This window comes from Stomoxys calcitrans, chromosome 1 (assembly GCF_963082655.1).
Source record: "Stomoxys calcitrans chromosome 1, idStoCalc2.1, whole genome shotgun sequence".
Taxonomy (NCBI): Eukaryota; Metazoa; Arthropoda; class Insecta; order Diptera; family Muscidae; genus Stomoxys; species Stomoxys calcitrans.
This window is the reverse complement of record NC_081552.1, coordinates 258,202,193-258,224,598: the sequence shown is the minus strand read 5'-3', so window position 1 is coordinate 258,224,598 and position 22,406 is coordinate 258,202,193. Positions and strand designations below refer to the sequence as shown.

Below are 22,406 nucleotides of genomic sequence, written 5' to 3'. Positions count from 1 at the left end.
AGAGGTGTCGCACTGCGGCACGCCGTCCGGACTCAGCTATAAAAAGGAGGTCCCTTATCATTGAGCTTAGACTTGAATCGGACTGCACTCATTGATATGTGAGAAGTTTGGCCCTGTTCCTTAGTGGAATGTTCATGGGCGAAATTGCATTTTTTGTTTAAGATTGTTGACCTACAACTTGATCATTGTTGAAGGCAAATCCAACATTGATGGGCACTGTCGGAGAGTCAGAGTAAAAAAAACTCTCAAGACAAACTTTTTAAAAATTTTCCAAATGTTTTTAAAGTTTTATCGCTGTATGCTTCTTTAACATTTAAAAATACTCCTTCCTTCTTTAATGGTCTTGGAACTGCCATTTAAACAGTTAGACGAACATCCATATAATGGCGGTGGGAATGATGATAACGTTGTGTGTAGTTGGCAGCAAATATACTAGTCACCCATTAAACTGTTTCGATTTAACCCTAACCCACCTGTAAATGGTTAACATGGTGGATTGCACCCTCCACCGCATGGGCTGGCCACAACTTGTTGGCTTCTCGTTGTGTTCATGTGCACCATGCCAAATGGCTGAAACAACCCAAACAAAAATCGTTATGTGCATACCAAAATTAGATGTAACCTTGAAAACTTTGGAATACCAACTACATTCCAGCACTCAGTTACAGTATTGAACAAGTAAGTAGCAGAGTGAGTGTATGGTGGCAACCCTACCAAGTTAAGTGGTAGGCTAGCTGGCGCTGTTGCCTGTTTGTTTGGTAGTGGCAGCAAAGGCCGTACTTAAAACCCGGTAATATCAGTCTTTGTATTTGGTAATATCAGTCTGTATATTTGGATTGAGTTGTTGGTTTCATTTATCAGTTAGTGCGCGAGGGTTGCCGTCTTCATCGTCGGCTTTCTTGCTTGACAAATGTATGTAATATGTGTTTTGCATGAACTTTTTTCGGCTTTCGATTTGAAATCGAATATATAACGGCAGCTCAAGTGAATGAGTTAGAAGGCAGGCAGGCGGACAGGCAGGCGGACAGGCAGGCGGACAGGCGGGTAGACTGACTGTCGGTGGGTACTAAATTGTTTTCCATTGTGGTGGTTTGTCAGTCGTCGGTTAGTTTTATTGGGTGGGTGTTTGATGTGAGCTGCTCTTCATAACTGGTGAGGAGGGCAAAAGCTCTTGAGCGCCGCCATTGTTGTTGCTTTGTTCGTAAAATATTGTGTTCTTACGGATGGATGTGTCCTCAGTTGTTTATGTGTGTGTGTGTGTGGCAGCAGTATCCTGTGCCTGCGTAATTATTGTTCATTCATTGCAAAAAATTGAAGGCAATAAAGAAAAATACTTTGAATGGCGGGGCAATAGCAAAAATAGCATCGCGTGTAACCGCCGTTTTGTTGTTTCATTATCATGCCACATTTTATGTGTGTGATGAGCTTACTCCACTGCTCTGCCCTCAGTGGAGGAAACTTTTCTCCAAGTGTGGTGTGTGTTTGTCTGTGTATGTGTGCCTGGGAAAATAATTGGAAAACTATTCATGTAGAAAAATTTCCCTCAACATTCAAGTTTGTTTTTCTTTTTTTTATCAAACTGCGAATTCCTGCAAGTTTTATCAATATTTTCGTTTGTGTGTTTGGTTTATTTTTTCGCTGTGGCGTTTTTGTTTTTTATCCTTCTCGATTTTTTGTCTAATGTGCAAATTGCAAAAGTTCAGTGTCGTTTTCATACGAATGCGAGTTGAAACCAAAACGCTTTACAACAATTTTCAAAAAAGTGTAAAATAGCGCAAAAGAATATAAGTTTTCTCAAAATTAAAGCTTAGATTGCCAAAAAAAACAGTTAGGAAAGGCAACAGCCGATTATATAATATCCTACACCTACCCTACAATTATAAATTCGGGCAATATATATGTATATGAGAGCTATATCTAAATCTGAACCGACTATTAGACAGATCGTTTTAAAATTGTTGTTACTACGGCCATTTAAGTGCAAATCCGGCTATAAATATGTATGGGTGCTACATCCAAATCTTAACCGATTTTGATGAAATCTCGCACATTTGTTAAGATCAGTAACAAAACAATCCGTGCCGAATTTTGTGCAGATCGGTTACAAATTGTGTTTATTACAGCCTTATTAGTGTAAAACGGGCGATACATATATATTGAACCTATATCCAAATCTGAATCGATTTTGATGAAATCTAGCAGATATTTTAAGATCAGTAACAAAACAATCCATGCCAAATTTTGTGCAGATCGGTTGAAAATTGTAGCTACTATACCTATTTAAGCGCAAAGGCGATACATATATATGGATATTTTAGGATCGGTAGCAAAACAATCCGTGCCAAATTTTGTGGAGATCGGTTGAAAATTGTTGTTACTACGGCCATTTAAGTGTAAATCGGGCGATGCATACATATGGAAGCTATATCTAAATCTGAACCGATTTTTATGAAATTTTGCTGATATGTTGGGATCGGTAACAAAACAATCCGTGCCAAATTTTGTGTAGATCGGTTGAAAATTTTAGCTACTACGGGCATTTAATTGCAAATCGGACGATACATATATATGAGAGCTATATCTAAATCTGAACCGATTTTGATGAAATCTAGCAGATGTGTTAAGATCAGTAACAAAACAATCCATGCCAAATTTTGTGTAGATCGGTTGAAAATTGCAGTTACTACGGCCATTTAAGTGTAAATCAGGTGATTCATATATATGGGAACTATATCTAAATCTTAACCGATTTTGATGAAAATTTGCAGATATGTTAAGATCTGTAATAAAACAGTCCATGCCAAATATTGTGCAGATCGGTTGCAAATTTTAGCTACTATACCTATTTAAGTGCAAATCGGGCGATACATATATATTGGACCTATAACCAAATCTGAACCGATTTTTATCAAAATCAATAGCGTTCGTCCTTAGGCCAAAAAAGTGATATGTGCAAAATTTCGTTATGATTGGAAAACAAATATGACCTACACTTAGATTACAAGAATACATGGACTCACAGACGGACATGGCTCAATCGAATCAGAAAGTGATTCTGAGTCGATCGGTATACTTATCAATAGGTCTAGCTGTTCTCCTTCTTAGCGTTGCAAACAAATGCACAAATCTATAATACCCTATACCACAGTGGTGGTGTAGGGTATAAAAAACATGTAAAATATTCACGTTGTGTTAACAATTTTGTGAATAGAAATATCGTATGAGAATTAAATACATGTGACATACCATCCAGACGAGATAAACTGTATGACGGCAAATTTATTAATTTGCTTAATTGCCAAGAGCATAAAGATTTGAGATCAGCGCAACAGAGATCAGATCCCCAGCGCCATAAACTGTCTTTGAATCAAAAAAAAAACGTTCATGCACACATTAGAAACAGGACTCTCTTCTTTAAAGTTGTTTCGAAAACGTCTAATGCAGAATTTTAGAAAAACTTTGTCATCTGGTATCGAATTACTACAAACGGGAGGTAGGTTTTCCTACCGAATGAAATTTTCGCCACAAACGTGTTAGAAGTTTTACCAACGCATTTTTTACCCTCCACCATAGGATGGGGGTATACTAATTTCGTCATTCGAAATATGCGTCTGATGCCCCATAAAGTATATATATTCTTGATCGCCATGACATTTTAAATCGATCAAGCCATGTCCGTCCGCCTGTCTGTCGAAAGCATGCTAACTTTCAAAGGAGTAAAGTGTAGGTCGTTTGGGATTGTAAATGGGCCAAATCGGTCCATGTTTTGATATAGCTGCCATATAAACCAATCTTGGATCTTGACTTCTTGAGCCTGGATCTTGACTTCTTGAGCCGATTTGACTGAAATCTTGCACGTAGTGTTTTGGTATCACTTCCTACAACTGAGTTAAGTATGATTCAAATCGGTTCATAATCTGGTATAGCTGCCATATAAATCGATCTTGACTTCTTGAGCCGCCAGGTGGCGCAATTCTTATCCGATTTGGCAAATCGGTACATAACATGATATAGCTGCCATATAAACCGATCTGGGATCTTGACTTCTTGAGCCTCTAGAGGGCGCATTCTCATCCGACTTGGCAGAAATTGTGTACAATGGCTTCTCCAATGACCTTCAATTTGCGTGTCCAATATGGTCTGAATCGATCTATAGCTTCATACGGCTCCCATATAAACAGATCTCCCGATTTTGCTTCTTGAGCCCCTACAAGGCGCAATTCCTATAGGGCGAAAAACTTGGCAAATGCGAACTTAGCACGCTTTTTTATGCTTTGTTTTATGCCATGTCTACATTGACACGTTTTGCTTATGTCGTTTTGAAAAACATCTCAGCTGTTCCCACCAGTTGAGATTTTTTGGAAATTGCACTTTTTCATAAGATTTATTTTTTCTTGCTTTATCTGTAAAATGTTGTTGATTTTATAACTTTTTTTGGAAAAAATTTGGTTTTTAATTTTTTGACATTATTCAGGGCTGTGTTTATTTAGCACAATTTATGCTTTCGTTTGGGCTCACATGCTTTGATTGACTCGTATTTGTGGCAAACGAGTCGTTTTGCCATTATGAATTGCAAAGAGAAAAACGAGTTGTTTTCAGAGCATTATAAAGGGATAACGTGACGTTTGCTCAAAACAGCTTTGGACTGAAAATAGCATTATGTATACATTGACCCGTTTTGCTTTTGTCGTTTGGAAAAACATCTCAACCTTTCGCACTAGTTGAGATGTTTTGGAAATTGCACTTTTCCACAGTCTGGTATATATGTTATGATGCACTATTGTTCAGATTTTTTTTCTTTCTTTATCTGTAAAATTTTGTTTATTCTTTAAATATTTTTTGGAAAAAATCGATTTTTATTTTTTGATTTAGCACAATTTAGGCGTATGTGGGTTCACATGCTTTGAATGAATCGTTTTTGTGGCAAACGGGTCGTTTTGCCTTTAAAAACGAGTTGTTTTCAGAGCTTTATATTGTAATGTCTACACTGACTTGTTTTGCTTCACTGGTTTTGGGAAACATCTCACCCGTTCAGACCAGTTGAGATGTTTTGCAAATTTAATTTTTTCACACTCGAAATTAAATTTTTTGGTGGTTTATTTTTAAGATTTATTTTCTATTGCTACGTCTGTAAAATTTTGCTTTATTTTACATATTCTTGGGTATAAATTAGATTGTTAATATTTGACATTATTCAGGGCTGTATTTAGGCATTTATTTGGGTTCACATGCTTTGAATGAATCGTAGTAAAGGAAAAACGAGTCGTTTTAAGAGCATTACAAAGGAAAACGAGTCGTTTGCTCAAAACAATTTTGGTGTAAAAATAGTATTAGGTTGAGGTTCTTGAGATATGGAGTATCATTTTGTACGTAAATGCAAGGCGTATTTAATAAGGTGACCGCATCGGCGAATTGCTACAACAAAGCATCGTTTTTGGGAACTTTATATGTCAAAATTTGTAAACAGGGCGAAGAAAACTCGATTCGCCCTGACATTTAAAATTTTCGACAAATTGGTTTCGATCAATCAGAGCAAGAAGAAAGAAGTTGATTGATTTTTGAGTGTCAAGTAAACACATACATAATTAAAAATTTTCAAAATACCAATTAGCTCCAGAGACTTTACCCCCAAAACTGGCTGGAACATTGAGGTCCGATCTGTTCATTGCGTCTACAAGTTGCGTATAGTGGAATGCTCCATACGTAGTAGCTGCAACGGCCGTCGTGGACAATCAACGGTATCGAGCGGAGGGTCTCAGTGAGAGGCCGGGCGGCACCGGCTCTTTAAATATCCAATGGCCACTCTGTTCGCGCGGCAATGAGCTTGCTGAACTACAGGAGCCTAACTACGTTCGCCACCTCCACATGAAAATGTGACTACAACAACCCACAAAACCACCAAGATGGCAGGTTTCAATAGTTTTAATAAGGTTATTGTAGCCGTAGATAGCTACCAAGTGAACGCTAACAAATGGCTCATGTAGAAAGATTGTGATTACAGTTCAATCACCACAAGGAGGGTTTGTGTACCCCCTTTTGGCTCTTGGATATCTGTCGGATTTTCAGATCATTTGAAAAGGACAGTTAAAGTTTGTTGGGTATGAAGATGACGTCGTCATCATGGTGTATGGCCGTTCAGAGTGCATATAGTATGCTGCAAAAATACTAGGTAACTTGGTATGTTGAGGAGACCTCTCCCAGATGTGATGGGGCTGCCGCTGTCACAATTGAATGTCCTGAAAAGCCATTGCAATGTCAGGACTATGATCTTGCGCTGGTAACATGGCGCACTTAAGCCTGTTTTGTGGGGGTGAGGAGGAGTCATAGACGGTTGAGTACCTATTGTGAGAGTGCCCTGGAATTGCGAGAGTAGATGCAGGTTTATGGCTACACAAAATTCATTTTCCGGTCTATATTATCGTCATGCAAAAGTCCTTTCGCCACTCTTGACTACTAATGCTTTAAATTGCATATTGAAGGGAGCTCCTCCAGACCATATTGAAGGGAGCTTCTCTAGACCATTCATTTTTATGTCTGGCACTGTACTGACGTAAATTTAATCAGTGTTCTTCTGCGTTTTTTGCATCTTACGGGGGCGACACAATAAACCTAAGTTCCCTGAATGAAACTGATATTGAATGAGGTTGCTAGACGCGTGCCATTATATTCTCTCAGCTGGGTTGATGCGGCCTCCTTATAAATACGCCTTGTGTAAATGTTCTTGAAATTTGATTTTTTTTAATTAATTTTTTTCAATAAGCATCAACAAACATAGAGGCCACCGTAGTGCAGAGGTTAGTATGTCCGCTTTTGACGCTGAATTTTAATATTTGTACTCCGCTCTTCCGCTTTAGCTGAGGTTTCACAAAAAGATTCTTCGTAAATTTTATGAATTGTTTGGTGTCAAGTTCGGCTAATGGGACAAATGTTCTGTCATACCTTATCACAACAGGGGAGCTCCAAAATTTTCTGGAAGCCATAACTTTCCTCCAGCAATATAACAATTGTTTTTATACCCTCCACCATAGGATGCGAGTTTACTAATTTCGTCATTCTGTTTGTAACACCTCGAAATATGCGTGTAAGACCCCATAAAGTATATATATTCTTGATCGTCATGTCATTTTAAGTCGATCTAGCCATGTCCGTCCGTCTGTCTGTCTCTCGAAAGCACGCTAACTTTTGAAGGAGTAAAGCTAGCCGTTTAAAATATTGCACAAATACTTTATATTGGTGTAGGTCGGTTGGGATTGCAAATGGGCAAAATTGGCCCATGTTTTGATATAGCTGCCGTATAAACCGATCTTGGGTCTTGACTTCTTGAGCCTCTAGAGGACGCAATTCTCATCCGATTTGACTGAAATTTTGCACGACGTGCTTTGTTATGATATTCAACAACTGTGCCAAGTATGGTTCAAATCGGTTCACAACCTTATATAGCTGTCATATAAACCGATCTTGGGTCTTGACTTCTTGGGCCTCTAGAGGGCGCAATACTATCCGATTTGAATGAATTTTTGCACGAAGTAATTTTTTATGATATCCAACAACTGTGCCAAGTATGGTTCAAATCGGTTCATAACCCGATATAGCTGCCATATAAATCGATCTGGGATCTTGACTTCTAGAGGTCGCAATTATTATGCGATTTGCCTGAAATTTTGTACGACGGATGCTCTCATGACCTTCAACATAAGTGTTTATTATGTTCTGAATCGGTCTATATCCCGATTCAGCTCCCATATAAATCGATCTCTCTATTTTACTTCTTGAGTCCCCAAACCGCGCAATTCTTATTCGAATTGGTTGACATTTTACACAGGTCTCCAACATATAATTTAATTGTGGCCCAAACCGGACCATATCTTGATATCGATCTAATAGCAGAGCAAATCTTTTCTTATATCCTTTTTTGCCTAAGAAGAGATGCCGGGAAAAGAATTCGACAAATGCGATCCATGGTGGAGGGTATATAAGTTTCGGCCCGGCCGAACTTAGCACGGTTTTACTTGTTTTGTTTTTCCAATACATCTTCTCATTTTTTCTCCCTCCACAATCACATATCAAAAATCGTAGGCTATTAGAATATTGCAAATAATTGTACAATTTTATTCAAATGCTTTTGAATGCCATTTATAATTATGGTCTCTTCAAATTAGCTTTAATTTGTGAAATCAATGGAAAATGCCAATTTTGCAATCGGAGAATTCTTTGCACGATTGTAAGCGCTGAAATAATGTAATATTTAAAGGTCATAAATAATAAGGGTATTACAAAAATTAAGTTTTGAAAATAAAAGCAATTTTTTTTTATATTTTTTCACAGTAGTGCGAATCAAGCAGGTTAATGCGATAATATCGATAAAATTATTAAATTATATGAACTGTATAGTTTGGGACGGAGTACTTTAACATAGTACATGTGCGGCGAGACTTTATGCTTGTAAAGTAAGGATTGTGAGCATCTTGAGAATAGTCTTACTTCAGTGTCCCATTAAAACTCTTATTTTCGACTTTTACCAAACACATCTTGGCCTCTGTCAATTCTTTCTTGTTTGATAATTGTGAATCTGTGTGGGTGAATTTATCTAGATGGCGTCCAATATACATATGTATGTAAGTTTATTAATAATTTATATAAGCCGGAAATTCTTTATGCAATCCTTTTATGTAAAGTTTGTTGATAACTAAAATGTTGTATAATCGACCGCCAGCAATGAATATGCCAAACATGCCTTACGTTCTGAAGTGCAAATGAATGAACGTGGGTTTTGCACTTCAGTACTTGCGTTTTACAAATGAAAGAGTGGTTGAGAAGGGGAGGAAGAGAGGATTATTTATGAATGACTGAATAATAGTAATGGATAAAGTTGTGGTTGACGCCGTTGAACAACTACTACGTTCAAAACTAATTCCTCATATGGAATTTCCTTTTAATTGTTGTGGTAAGAAGATTTTTTTTCTAACAGATTCTTCGCTTTTTTGCGCTGCTTTCCCTTGTTTCAGATTCAACTTTGTGTTTTTACATGGCTATGAAGTTAAATTGTCTGTGACCAGCATCCCAGCAAGTAGACACAAATTCTGTGCAGCAATTTATGTTCCATTTGTTGTGGAGTTCATGAAGTAGGACCAGATCGGCCGGATCAAAAGCCACCGAAAAAAGTGTCAGTGTTGAGATTAGAGGACGTAAACGAAGAGCAATTAGAGAACACCGATAGCATGCATCATGGCTCGTCATATAATGGCTGTTTGTGTTGTGTGCCTGCTTTGTGCAGATCATTTACCGTGCCAACAACACGTTGAAACGTTATTTTCCCAACAACTTGGTGGTGTTGGTGCTGCAGCAGCTTCTTCGTTCTCCTCTGGCCATCATAGTAATGATTGGCCACAACCGGAGGAACTTAGTCCTGTGAATGCCATTGTCTACAACACACACCAAAATGATATATCTGTCGCCGCCACATCGAGCTTTTCTGCCAAAAGTCAACAGAAACGAACCACCGTCGATGCTTCATCGTTAGCATATAATGCCGCCATCGCCAGCGCCACCTCCACAACAACGAACAGTGGTGATCATCGTAATCGCAGAAGAAAAAAACGTCACACTGATCACGGTCATGGTAGTTCCAGCGAAATATCACCTGCCCGACCAGAAATCACCGATACATTTGTGAGAAGAATTTTCAGTGAGTATGGCAGCGGTGACACTATACATGTCGCGGACTTTCAGCGTATGTTACAAAAATTGGGTTTACATCAATTACTGCCGCAGAAACTGCTGATGCACAGTCATGAGGAGAGTGACAATGAAACTGTAAGTATTGGAATAGAAATCTAAAGAAACCAACCAACAAACTTGAAATCAAATCACAAATAATCTTAGCATGATAGAAATGGTCAATAAAAATTTATGCCAAAATAAAAAAAACAAGTAAAAACGATACCCACCACCTTGGGTATATATGTAAACCGCCTTTCGTCACAATCCGGTGAAAATTGAACGACTTATGCTCCCAAATTCGGCACGGACATTGAGTGTTCTAATAAATATAGGTCACTGTTGAATTTTGTATTTAAAATTTCAACAAAATCGGGTAATAAAGAAAGCTTTTATGAACGTCAGACCCTTAATCGGCATATCGGTCTATATGACAGCTATATCTAAATACAGTCCGATCTTTACCATATTTGGACCAGATATCGGTAGGCTTAAATTAACCCACTGTTTAAAATTTCAGCGAAATCGGGTAACAAATAAAGCTTGTATGGGCTTCAGACCCTTTATCGGCAGATCGGTCCATATGACAGCTATATATAAATATATTCCGATCTGGACCATATTTGGATCAGATGTCGGGAGGCCTTAAACAATTCACTGTTTCAAATATCAGCGAAATCGAATATCAGCGAAATCGAATTAAAGCATTTATGGGCATTAGACCCTTTATTATCAGATCGGTCTACATAGCAGCTATATCCAAATATGGTCAGATTTGGCCCGTTCAAGAACTTAACCAACGTGCATCAAAAAGACGTATCTGTGTCAAATTTTAGCTCAATATCTCAATTTTTGTAGGCGGTAGAGTGATTATAACAGACGGGCGGACACACGGATAGACGGGCAGACACACGGACATCGTTAAATCGTCTTAAAGTTTTACGACGATCCGAAATATATGTACTTTGTAGGGTCAGAATTTGATTGAATGACTAAATGAATATACCCCCTATCCTACGGTGGCGTGTAAATTAAAAGTAAGAGCGCGTTAAGCTCGGCCAGGCATTAAATTTGATATCAAGTTCACGTCATAGGCACATCTGATGGTTTATATGGAAGCAATATGAGGTTATAGAACGATATGGATCATACTTGACAAAGGTTTTAAAAGTGACAACTGAAACAATTGTGAAAATTTGCATGCAAATTGTTTCTAATTAGAAGATCCGTTTATATGAGAGCTATATCTAAACATATTTGGCCCATTCACAATCCCAATTCCATTCACAATCAAAAATCTTTGTACGCTCGTTTGAAAGTTGGCGTGCTTTTGACAGATGAACAGACAGCCTCAGAACGACTTAAAATGTAATGACGACCAAAAGTATATAATTTATAGGGCCTTAGACCAATATTTAATTTCATTACATTTTCGTTTATTTCAATACATGTAACACGAAGCCATCAGATCCATTCGAGAAGATTAAAACCAACTCAATAATGAAGCATTTGATCTTAAACATAAATTCGTATGAAATAAGAATGAGAAATTGTTATTGCAAAACAAAACATAACTCAATGAAAAAACAGGAATAATTATGCTTATTTTTAAAAAATAAAAATGGGATTAAAAAAAAGATTCAAAAAAAAGAAAGAAAAATATAAAAAACCAAAAATTACCAAAAAGGATAAAAAACAAATGAGAATAAAAGAAATATTTAAACCATAAAGAAAAAAATACATAACCATGCATAACATACAAGGACGTAGCCAGAATTTTATTTGGGGGGGGGGGCCTCCCCACATTTTTTCCAAATCGAAAATTGCTTAAATTCTTCTATAACTGTGAAATTGGTAAAGATACCTCAAACTTTTTTTTTGAAAAGTATGGTCGCTATTGCATGCAGGAACTGAACCTTCGGCGGTGACATTTAGTCAGAAGGTCAGAGCTGAATTTGCACTGATTGCCAAAACACTATTTATAGGCCGATCCTGATCTTTCAAAGCCTTCAAAGAGTGGTTGTCTTTGCGAATATCTTAGTTTTATAGTGAAAGTTTTGGCGAATCAGCTTCAGTATTTGATGGAATTTTTTCATTAGCGCTCATTTTTGCTCTCAATCTAGTTTCTATACCCTACACCACTACTGTGGTACAGGGTATTATAATTTTGTGCATTGGTTTGTAACACCCAAAAGGAAGAGAGATAGACCCATTGATAAGTATACCGATCGACTAAGAGTCACTTTTTGATTCGATTAAGTTATGTTCCTCTGTCTGTCTGTCCGTCTGTCCATGTTAATTTATGTTCAAACTGTAGGTCGCAGTTTTCATCCGACAGTCTTCAAACTTGGTACAGGCAAGATTTTCGGCCTAGAGACGAAGCCTCTTCGAATTGGAACATATTTGCTCGAATTTTAATAACCCATCTGAAAACATCAGCCGAGGTCCATCAAAATTGGTTCGTAATTTGATATAGCTCCCACTTTGTACCTACAGTGTAGGTGTAGGGTATTATAAAGGTGGCATCGCCCGACTTTTGCCTTTCCTTACTGGTTTGATTTCATTAGGACTATTGGTTTTAAATGACTTTATTTCCATAAAATTTTACAAACTGAAAACATTAAGCAAATATTTCAAACAATAAATGTTGACCAATTTTAATGGACAACTATCTACATTCTACTTAAATGATGTCGCTAATTTCTTCTTCGAACCTTATTAAAATTGATGGAAAATCCTTTTTCGATGGAAAAGATGTCCGGTAAAAATTTAAAAATTTTTCATTTCGTTTTTCTTTCGAGACGAGCTCAAGGATCGGAGATTCGAATGGGCGGGCTTCGAACCTAGGCATACGGAGCAGCAGCGATAGCCGTTGCCGTTGTCTTGCGTTCGAAGCCATTAAAACAACATCCAAATGATGCACACAAATGACAAATTCTATTAATACAAAGAAAATACATGCGGCTGAAAAGAACAGCTAGTGTGAATGGTGTCATACTTGTGTTAGTGCCGTGCTTACATTGTAGATGCGTTTTCGCGGTATATTTGATATATGTACGACTTACCCCAATGTATGGCCCTTGAAGACTCCACACCTAATAGGGCCGATGAGTTATTCTAAACAAATGACGAAAAGCGTACCATATTGGTTGGTGTGTGTGTGTGGTGATCTCAGGTTTTCCTTTTCCATTGTAAAAATCCTCGATTATCGAGCTAGTCTCAAAAGAGAAACAAAACGAAAAATTACTAGTCATTCTTTGGAAAAGTTTTTCAGACTAACAAGATAAAATTTCAATTAAAATAATAAAACGAGAAATAAGAGAAATTTCATTTAAAATTGTCTTGGCATTTTTTTTTATTAAATGTTCGTCTTTTGGAACAACTTTTATAAAAAAATATTTTGGCAACAACATTCCATGAAGATTTTGGCTTTAAAAACTTTTAACAACTTTTCGCTTAAAACAATCACAAAAATTTTATCTTTTAAAAAATGTCAATGCATAAACCTATTAACGGCAAAAAATACCCAAGAATAGGGCTGCTTTAGAAAAATTCTAGCTCGTGTTAGGAAAGAGGTATCGTAATGAAATTTGGATTGGCGTAAAGTGGGCGACTGAAACCAGTTTAAACTATTTTTTCCGCCATGTTTTGGCGGAAAATTTGCTTGTCGAATGTCAGAAATTTTTTATATGCCAAAAATCTAACGAAAAAATTTCTCAAAATTCTTGGGAGTGAGATTTTTGGAATCCGTTTTAACGTTTTGTTGCATTTGATGGTTTCTATGTTAAAAAATAAATATATGGCAATATTCCTTCTTCTTTTGACAGCAGGTGCAATTTTATGTCAAAATCATTAAATCCAGCTTTCTTCGCTAAATGGTCATAAAATATTCAGAAAATGATTTTTCTTTTTTGTTTTAAGGGCTTCGGAATTTATTGAAATTTGTCTATAGAAATAGAAATTTTGGCTTTAAAAAATAATCTCGAGGTTAGGTTGTCTTTAGCGTGTTTTTTTGCTGAAATTTAGACCTGAAAACAATGCATTAAAATTTAGTTTAAGAAAAAAATGTATTGGAATTCTTTTATAAAAATTTTGCCTTTCCTGAAATGTGTGTTTGAATGTATTTTTTAGAAACAAAGTTAAAGAAATTTTGTTCTTTCATTAAATTTTTTTTAGAAAAAATTTCATTAAAAACCCAACATTGACATGCTCTGTTAAATATGCCCGATTTAGGCGTGTTTTGGGGAGTGGGGGGTCCCCCAAACACTAAGCCCTGGAAATATATCGACAACGTGCTCTATTCTCATATATTTGAACCCCATATTGCCAATGGCCTCAAAATTGGACATCAAATTCGTTTTCTAATTTCAAATACCATTCACTTAAATCCCTTATTGAAAAAGCCAGCAAATATGCCCGGTTTGGGGTACGGGTCCCAAAAACTATGAATATCGAGTTCCACTGTTTCAAAAATGCCTTGTTGAGCACATACGTCCTACTTGGGATTTGTTATGGTAGTGGGACATCCCCTAGACAGTTGGTCCCGAATGTTGAGGTCAGATTCATGGTATAATCCCAAGTACCCTTCATTTGAGCTCCATTTTTCCATAGTCGGAAAACATGACCGATTTGGGGGGTACTGTGGGGGATATTTTTGGGGCGGCCTCTCAGTGACTTGGCTTTGAAAATATATTTTAGATTCGTGTTCTACTCTAAAATACCTCTTATTTAAGCCTCATATTGCAATGGTCAGAAAATACTTTCTATTTGGGTGGTTTTATAGGGGTGTGGTGGCCCCATAGACATTTTTCTCGAACATTTATATCGGATTCGTGTTTTACTTCCAAAGACCTTTCATTTGAATCCCATATTGCTATGGTCGTAAATTTGTCTTCTTTGGGGTATGTTCTCGGGGATTCTACGCTCAAATACCTTTTATTTAAGCCCATATTGCCATGGTCAGTGAATGAGTCCTATTTGGGGGGTGTTTTGGGAAAGGGGTGGACCCCCTGAAACTGATATCCCAAATTTGGATATCAGATTCGTATTTTATTCGCAAATACCTTTCATTTGAGTCCCATATTGCCATGGTCGGTGAATATGTCCGATTTAGGGGTGTTTTGGGGGTTGGGGTGGCCCCCCTAGCACTTGGTTCGACAATTCGATATCAGATACGTTTTCTTATCTTAAATACCTTTTATTTGAGTCCCATATTGTCGTGATTGGTGTATACATATATATTTCGTAGGTTTTGGGGAGGGGCGTCCCCCTTTCTAGGTACCCCATCCGAAATTTGAATACCAAATTTTTGTTTGTAGGCTGCTATAAGAGAGCACACAAAATTTCGCTTAAATCGCACCACCTATCTCCGAGATTTGGCGTTTCTGAAATTTAGGGTAAGGGGGAGGGTCCGCTTCCCCTTCAGATATCAAAAAAGTAGTACCCTACTTTCACCACGGGATGATTATGTACCATCAGAGAAAATTTCAGAAAATCGGTTCAGTCGTTTCTGAGTCTGAGAATAAGGAACACACAAACAAACACAAATTGATTTTTATGTATAAGATAATCTTCTATCCTATTCTTCGATGCAATATTTGTATCATTCTTCAACTAATGACTGATACACTCCCTCTCTCTTTCTTGAAAATTTCTTACAGTGTATTAGAGACTCAAAGTTAATAAGTTATATCAAATCTTCATCATCTCCACATGATCATGATCATACGGATCATAATCATCACCACCATCATGCTAATGAATCCTCCGATCAGGATATGAGAAATTGCTCAGATGCCTCTGAGGCTTGTGCATTGGCTCACACACACGATGATGATGAGGAAGTGGATGAGGATGGGCACAATCATTTCAATTACACTTTGTCTTCAGAAGACATCGTTAATGTGTGCCCCGTTCTATTGTATCAATTAACATCCACCAGTGATTCCAATAACAAAGGTTGCATAGAGGCGGATATTCTGTTGGAGATTGATGAACATGAAGCCAAACGTGTGAAACAGCCCAAAGAGGACATTGTATTGGGTAAGTGGCCATACTAATCCATTTGGTATTTTCTTTAGTAATCTAAGCGCATTGCAATTCGTTTTCCATTCCACAGTTTGGATTTATTCATTCGCCGCAGTATTTGCTTGCAGTATTCTGGGTTTAGTTGGTGTTGCTATAATACCCTTCATGAATTCACGTTTCTATAAACACATCATACAGTTTCTGGTTGCGTTGGCTGTTGGCACTATGACAGGAGATGCTTTGCTGCACTTGTTGCCCCATGTAAGTTTTGACACCATTAAACCATTTGGGTTTATTTCTTCTAATTGCAAAAAAAAAATAATAAACTTTTGTTTGCCTTACAACAACAGTCTTTAGCTGGCCAAAGCGAGAGCAACATGATCTTTAAAGGTCTTACGTGTATGGGTGGCATTGTGTTTTTCTATATCACCGAACATGGTCTGACTATGGTATCGGAGTGGCGCAAGAGCGTTGTCAAAAAAGAGGCCACCAAGCCATCGAGAGCTAAGGTAATGAGAGATCCAGATTCATCGCACAATAACTCGGTGGCTGGCGATAAGGTCTGCAAATCCAAGTACAGCTCATATCCATACTGTTATGATGAAATTGCAATGGATACCAAAAATGATGTATGGTTACACTTGCCCAACAACAAGGCGGCGGATAATGTGGTCGTCTCCCATTCGAACCGTAACGGTAAATTGGATACAGATGCCGTGGAAAATGCCACACAGTCTTTACTTTCGACATCGCAAAACAACTATGCTCCCTTGGCAGATAGAAATCATCGACACCATGAGCCTCATTCAATGCCTCATCATCATCATAATGACCTGCAGCAGTCATCGCAACCTAATAGCACATCATCTTGCCAGAGTCAACATGTGCCGGATAGCAGTACATTGGCTACCGATTTAGATGGCAATGTTGTGGGCGATGGGGCAGTTATCAATACAATAGCTTCCAACACTAATGGCAAGGATTTAATGAATGACACAGTTACCGTTATCCTTCGAGAGCACGAATCGTCACACCACGGACATTCGCATAAACATGGTCATGTACATTCACCACCAGAATCGTTGAGCGCTGTTGTCTGGATGATCATAATGGGTGATGGTTTACATAACTTCACCGATGGCATGGCAATAGGTAAGCAAGTCGAAATAAGTAAATATATGTTTGCTGCCCAGACAATAAGGGCTTTACAGAAATTACGCCGTGGGACAAATTTAGGTCTAGGGATGGGAGTGCGAAAGGGTAATGGAATAAATTCTTTACAGTAAAACACTTAAAAGTTTCATAGACCAATTTTCTGAGGTCCTTTACATAACCTTAACCGAAAACGGAAAAGTACACAACAAGTCGATCATTGGCTTCCATAGTGACATGGGCGGATTAATATCCGCACCCTCTGTTGAACCTCACCTAACCGATGACGAATGTTCCCCATATTTTGCGATATATGTATGGGTATATCAGAGATGGGTGAATCGATTTATGCGATTTTTGATTTGTACCTAAAACGCAGTTAAATATTTAAATTTGGGTTCAAATACCCAAGGGGACCGACTTAAATGAAAGGAGTTTATGTTTAGAGTATGAATCTGATTAAGAAATTAGGGATCAAATGTCGGAGGAAATAAAACAGGTATAACATCGATACAACTTGGAATTTAATTAAATTATTTGGTATGTGGAAAGAAGGCTGAGGGAGGACTCAGACTATCTGGCTACCAGACTGATTCGTGTTAGGATCTTCAGGATTTGATTTCCCGCTGGAAGGGATTGAGCGGCGTATGCTGTGTTCGAAGATTGGCTCCAAGATGGACACGAGAAAGGTTTTAGGGCTATACTCTGTTATGTTGTTGTAGCCACATTTCCATGTGGAGGTGGTGTCAATCCTTGTCAAGCTGCTGTGTGTGCGCAAGTTTGTTGCGGTCCAAAGGACCGATCGCCCAGCAGTCTTAACGACGGAACATTGAGATCCAATCAGTGTAGTGTTCATTGCTGCCTTGATAAGCTTAGCTGCGAGCTACCGGGTGCATCCACAGGTTGCAGATAGGGGTATTCACCATACGGAGTAGATGCAACGGCAGTCGAGGACTATCAGCGGTATCGAGCGGAGCGAGACTCAGTGAGAGGTCGGGCGGCACCGGCTCTTGCACAAATGCTGAGTGCCTACGATGCTCGATATGACAAGGCGAGTTAGGTTAGGTTTAAGTGGCAGTTTTAGATGTTTTGTCCATTGTGATACCACAGAAACAGAAGAAGGAAGATGGGTCCTACCGTTGACCCATCCAGATCGGTTCAAAACCCCAATAACTTGCGAATATTCACATCCGCTAAATCAGACAGGTTCTCAAAGAAATGAGAACCTAAAGTGGAACTCCTTCTAACTGCTAGTGCGGGACACACACACAGAAGGTGCTCTATAGTCTCTTCTTCCTCGATGTCCCTACAGCTTCTGCAAAATCTTCAGTCTGTCAGCATGTTTTCCGATTAGACAGTGACCTGTCATGACGGACAAAATGACTGAGACGTCTGTTCTAGCCAATGACAGCAAAACAGTAGATCTCTTCAAGTCTAGATGAGGCCACATAGTTTGGGAATGCTCACAGCCCCCTCTTTGTGACCATATATCATTCGTTGCCCTTCGGGCCTGGTTCTGAAAACTTAGCTTACATGTCGCTAGAGGCATACACAAAGATTCTAGTGTCCCTGGAGTGTGTAAGGTAGTTCCTAGTCTCGCAATCTCGTCTGCTTTAAAATTCCCTGGGATATCTCTGTGGCCCGGCACACAGAACAGGCGAATTTTTAACTGTTCAGCCATCTCGTTGAGAGATCTGCGACAGTCGAGGGCGGTTTTTGTATTCTCCAGGGATTTGAAGGCTACCTGGCTGTCTGAGAAAATATTTATGCCAATCGTCGTAATGACATTATATCTTAGCCATTCCACCACTTCCTTAATTGCAAGGATCTCTGCAGTGGTCGGGTAACCTTTTCGATGTGACCAGTTCTAGATCTTTAGAGTACACCCCAAAGCCCACCTGGTCGTTTAGTTTAGAACCATCCATATAGAAGTCTATGTAACTTCTGTTACCAGGGATATCGTAGTTCCAATCGGTTCTATCAGGCATAGTGGTACAGTAATTTTTATCAAAAAGCGGCTCAGGTAGGGTGTAATCCACACTGCCTGGAACATCGGATATTGTATCAAGGATAACACAGTGTCCGTAGCTGCCACATGACCAATGAGAAAGCTGCCTTAACCTCACGGCAGTGGTCGCTGCAATTTAGGTAGTCATAATGTCCAGAGGCTTAAGATGAAGCATTAAATTCAATTGAAAGCGAGTCAATGGCGCTTTTAAATAACCAATGGCAACACTGTTCCGCGGCGATTGGTCCTTTGGAACAGAACGAGCTTGCTCACCTACAGGAGCTTGACGAGCATCATCTAAACTTCCACATGAAAATGTGGCTTGAACTACAAAATGCTAATTTTTCCCATTAACATTCCACTAAGGTACAGGGGCAAACTTCTCACATATCAATGAGTGCAGTCCCATTCAAGTTTTAAGCTCAATGATAAGGGGCCTCCTTTTTATAGCCGAGTCCGAACGGCGTGCCGTAGTGCGACACCTCTTTGGAGAGAAGTTTTACATGGCATAGATAGTACCTCACAAATGTTGCCGCCAGCATTAGGAGGGGAAAACCACCGCTGACATTTTTTTTCTGATGGTCTCGCCAGGATTCGAACCCAGGCGTTCAGCGTCATAGGCGGACATGCGCAGAGGGCGCTACGGTGGCCTCCAAGCTGTTAAGATTTGTTCTAAATTGTTTTTTTTTTCTTTGGATTATAGGAGCTGCCTTTGCCGAAAACATGGCTGGAGGATTTTCAACGGCCTTGGCTGTATTCTGTCATGAGTTACCCCACGAATTGGGCGACTTTGCAATTCTAATGAAAGCAGGAATGTCTGTCAAATCGGCTGTGTATTACAATCTGCTAACAGGAGTTCTAAGCTTCATTGGCATGATATTTGGCATTATCTTTGGCCAATCCCATGAGACGGCACAATGGATGTTTGCAGCAGCTTCAGGTTTATTTATCTACATAGCAATGGTTGATATGGTAAGATCATGTTGTGGTGTTATCATATTTTTGTTTTTTTTTTACCAATTTTTTCGCAATTTTCTTTTTTTCAGATGCCTGAAATATCAGCAGCTCACAAGTCTTTGCAACAATTCGCATTACAGATATTGGGCATGTCTAGCGGTGTATTACTTATGCTTTTAATAGCCATCTATGAGGGTGATTTAATGACTATATTTTCGTCAAACTAAAAGGGAAACTACATATGGTAACAGAAATAGCAGCAGCAGCATGGGCAACAACAGCTAAAACAACACAATAAAAGTAACTTCGTGTACATTAATATGGATTCCTATTAAAACTACAAAAGAACTAGTTAAGAGTAAACATTTAAAATATTTATACTCTCTCAGTATCTCTGCCTAACCAACCACCCACTACTCCCACATGAAATTGAAGAATTTTTGAATTTTTCTTAAGAAAAAAAAAAAAACACAAACAACACAACCAATCGAAAGTGTCATCCCATGGCAGCCGGTTGTACGAACCGGATTGACCCGATGGAGTCTTTCATCGGCAAGGGCTGCCGCCTCAGTGTACAACACAACAACAAGTGTCACAAAATAGAACAAGCATTATAGGATAACTACTAAAAAGGTTTAACTGAACACAGCCAGAAACACAAAAGCCGTATTTGATTACTAACCCTACCCCTCTATTTCGCTACTTCTTTTAGTGATAAAAAAAAACAACTAAGTATGTGTATTTATACAAAGTATATTAAGCTCAAATGTTAACTACTCACATCTACTTCCTACCTATTATCTAATACCACACTTACCCGACACTCACACACACACACACACACACACAAACACAATGTTTACTAACGCCTACCCTGCAAACAATTTCGAAGGAATTTCTCACTCTCTCGCTGAATTGTCGCTTTTGGTAGTTCAGAAAGATTGTTTGTGGATTTTTCATGATCTAAAACAACAAAATATTTTATCATTCATGTTTCGCTAATTACGTATAGTTTCTCATCTTCTAGTGTTATTCGTGCAAGTTTTTGGTTGTTGCTTGTGACACTTACTTAAAACAACACATACACAAGATATTGTATATCTACTTAGGTTTCTGCAATCATTTAAGAGATAGAGTGACATCATACGCCTTGAAAACATGAGGTTGTCTGTGCAAATCCAAGTCGGGGACAATTATTAAGCCCGACACGAAAGAGAAATAAACAAAGAAAGACACATAATAATGATCTTCGCCCTTATAGCCTAAAAAATTGAAAAAATAGATAATTTACACACATTATCGAATTTTAAACATATATCGCACGTTTTCTCTCGTACGAGGACACTAATTGTTTTTTAACTTATCAATTTTTAACTTCTTGGATGCCAATTTAGTGAACCGCGCGAGAGAAATTGTTTGCAGGATAGGTTGTAAGTAATGGCGCACCCCTTTTTCTAAAGCCCTGAAAGCTTTTTTTCTCGTAACTCACAAAATAGCTAATTTGATTTTTTGTAACTTCATTTTAAAAACATACATATATACTCACACCCCCCACACTCACACACAAAACACATTTTGAATAAAAAGGACTGATGAAATTGTGGAATAATAATTGAAATTTTATACTGCACTGGTATAGCAACTCTACATACTACAACAACAATAACATAGAACCTTTCATGTACTTCTACTTTCCAGTTTCATTCTCTCAGTTTCCTCTTCGTTTCGTTTTTAAGTAAAATTTATCAAGAAAAAAAAATAGTTGTTGTTTTTGTTTTCTATAGCAGATTGTTTAACTTCATTTTTTTTTTCAACATATTTTGCCACTGTCTTTGTTTACTTAATATTAGCTTTAAGGCTTACTATCTACTTACGATGTTAATTATATTTAAGTTATATAAGCAAAATACAACCAATCAACCAACAGCAACAACAGCAGCAGAAAAGAAAAGCATTATGTTTAAATTTAATTGATAATCAAACAAAAAAAAAATATTTATGAATTTGTCGTAATTTTTCTTTCTCTTAAAACACTATAAGTGATTAAATATTTCGTATTTTTTAAAAGAAAATATATCCTTATACGAAAAACATTTTCTGATTAATTTGCTCTTTTATTTAAATGGGGTTGTAGTAGAGAGAAATGTATGATTGCAGACAAATTTCAGTTGACTGGCACTCTTTTCAAATAAAAAATTATATTATTTTTTATTATTAAGTCTTCTTTCTGTGCGTTCAAAAATTGACACAACATTTCGTATAAAACATCGAATCATGTTATTTTTTTTCGAGCACGGTATGCACTGTGACCGGCCTACCGGTCCCACCTTTACGATCACTCTTGCAAAATTACCTTGGTACACTTAGTAGCTGCATTGTGAGCGTATGCATCTATGAAAGCACAAAAATTTAATGTTTTTTTCTTTTATTTCATTCCAAAATTTCGGTAGGCTCCGTCTAGATGGATTTAAAAAAAAAAAAAACAGAAAAACACAAACTTGAGTAAAAGTGAATCACACAATAAAATCAGAAATACAATAAGAAT

At 37.9% G+C, this 22,406-nt stretch overlaps 1 protein-coding gene and 1 long non-coding RNA gene across 4 annotated transcripts in view; one reads left to right on the top strand and one right to left on the bottom strand.

Annotated features, from left to right (window-relative positions):
• Positions 1 to 21,954, top strand: part of LOC106084450 (zinc transporter foi) — a 44,349-nt gene extending 22,395 nt beyond the window's left edge. The window contains exons 1-7 of one of the 3 annotated variants that reach the window (XM_013248141.2): positions 1,090 to 1,152; positions 9,006 to 9,813; positions 15,378 to 15,759; positions 15,836 to 16,005; positions 16,095 to 16,896; positions 19,608 to 19,876; positions 19,951 to 21,954. In XM_013248141.2, the coding sequence (XP_013103595.2) occupies positions 9,226 to 9,813; positions 15,378 to 15,759; positions 15,836 to 16,005; positions 16,095 to 16,896; positions 19,608 to 19,876; positions 19,951 to 20,088 (2,349 nt within the window). In that variant the 5' untranslated portion in view covers positions 1,090 to 1,152; positions 9,006 to 9,225 and the 3' untranslated portion in view covers positions 20,089 to 21,954. Of the gene's footprint in view, positions 1 to 1,089; positions 1,153 to 1,209; positions 1,284 to 9,005; positions 9,814 to 15,377; positions 15,760 to 15,835; positions 16,006 to 16,094; positions 16,897 to 19,607; positions 19,877 to 19,950 lie in introns of those variants that run through there. The other 2 variants (XM_059360654.1, XM_013248140.2) reach the window with 2 other exon arrangements.
• LOC106084451 (uncharacterized) overlaps positions 1 to 22,406 on the bottom strand; it is a 35,671-nt gene that overhangs the window by 12,992 nt on the left and 273 nt on the right. The window contains exons 2-3 of the long non-coding RNA XR_009396511.1: positions 22,215 to 22,318; positions 12,783 to 12,930 (exon numbers count right to left, since the gene is read on the bottom strand). This is a non-coding gene — a long non-coding RNA (uncharacterized LOC106084451). The remainder of the gene's footprint in view (positions 1 to 12,782; positions 12,931 to 22,214; positions 22,319 to 22,406) is intronic.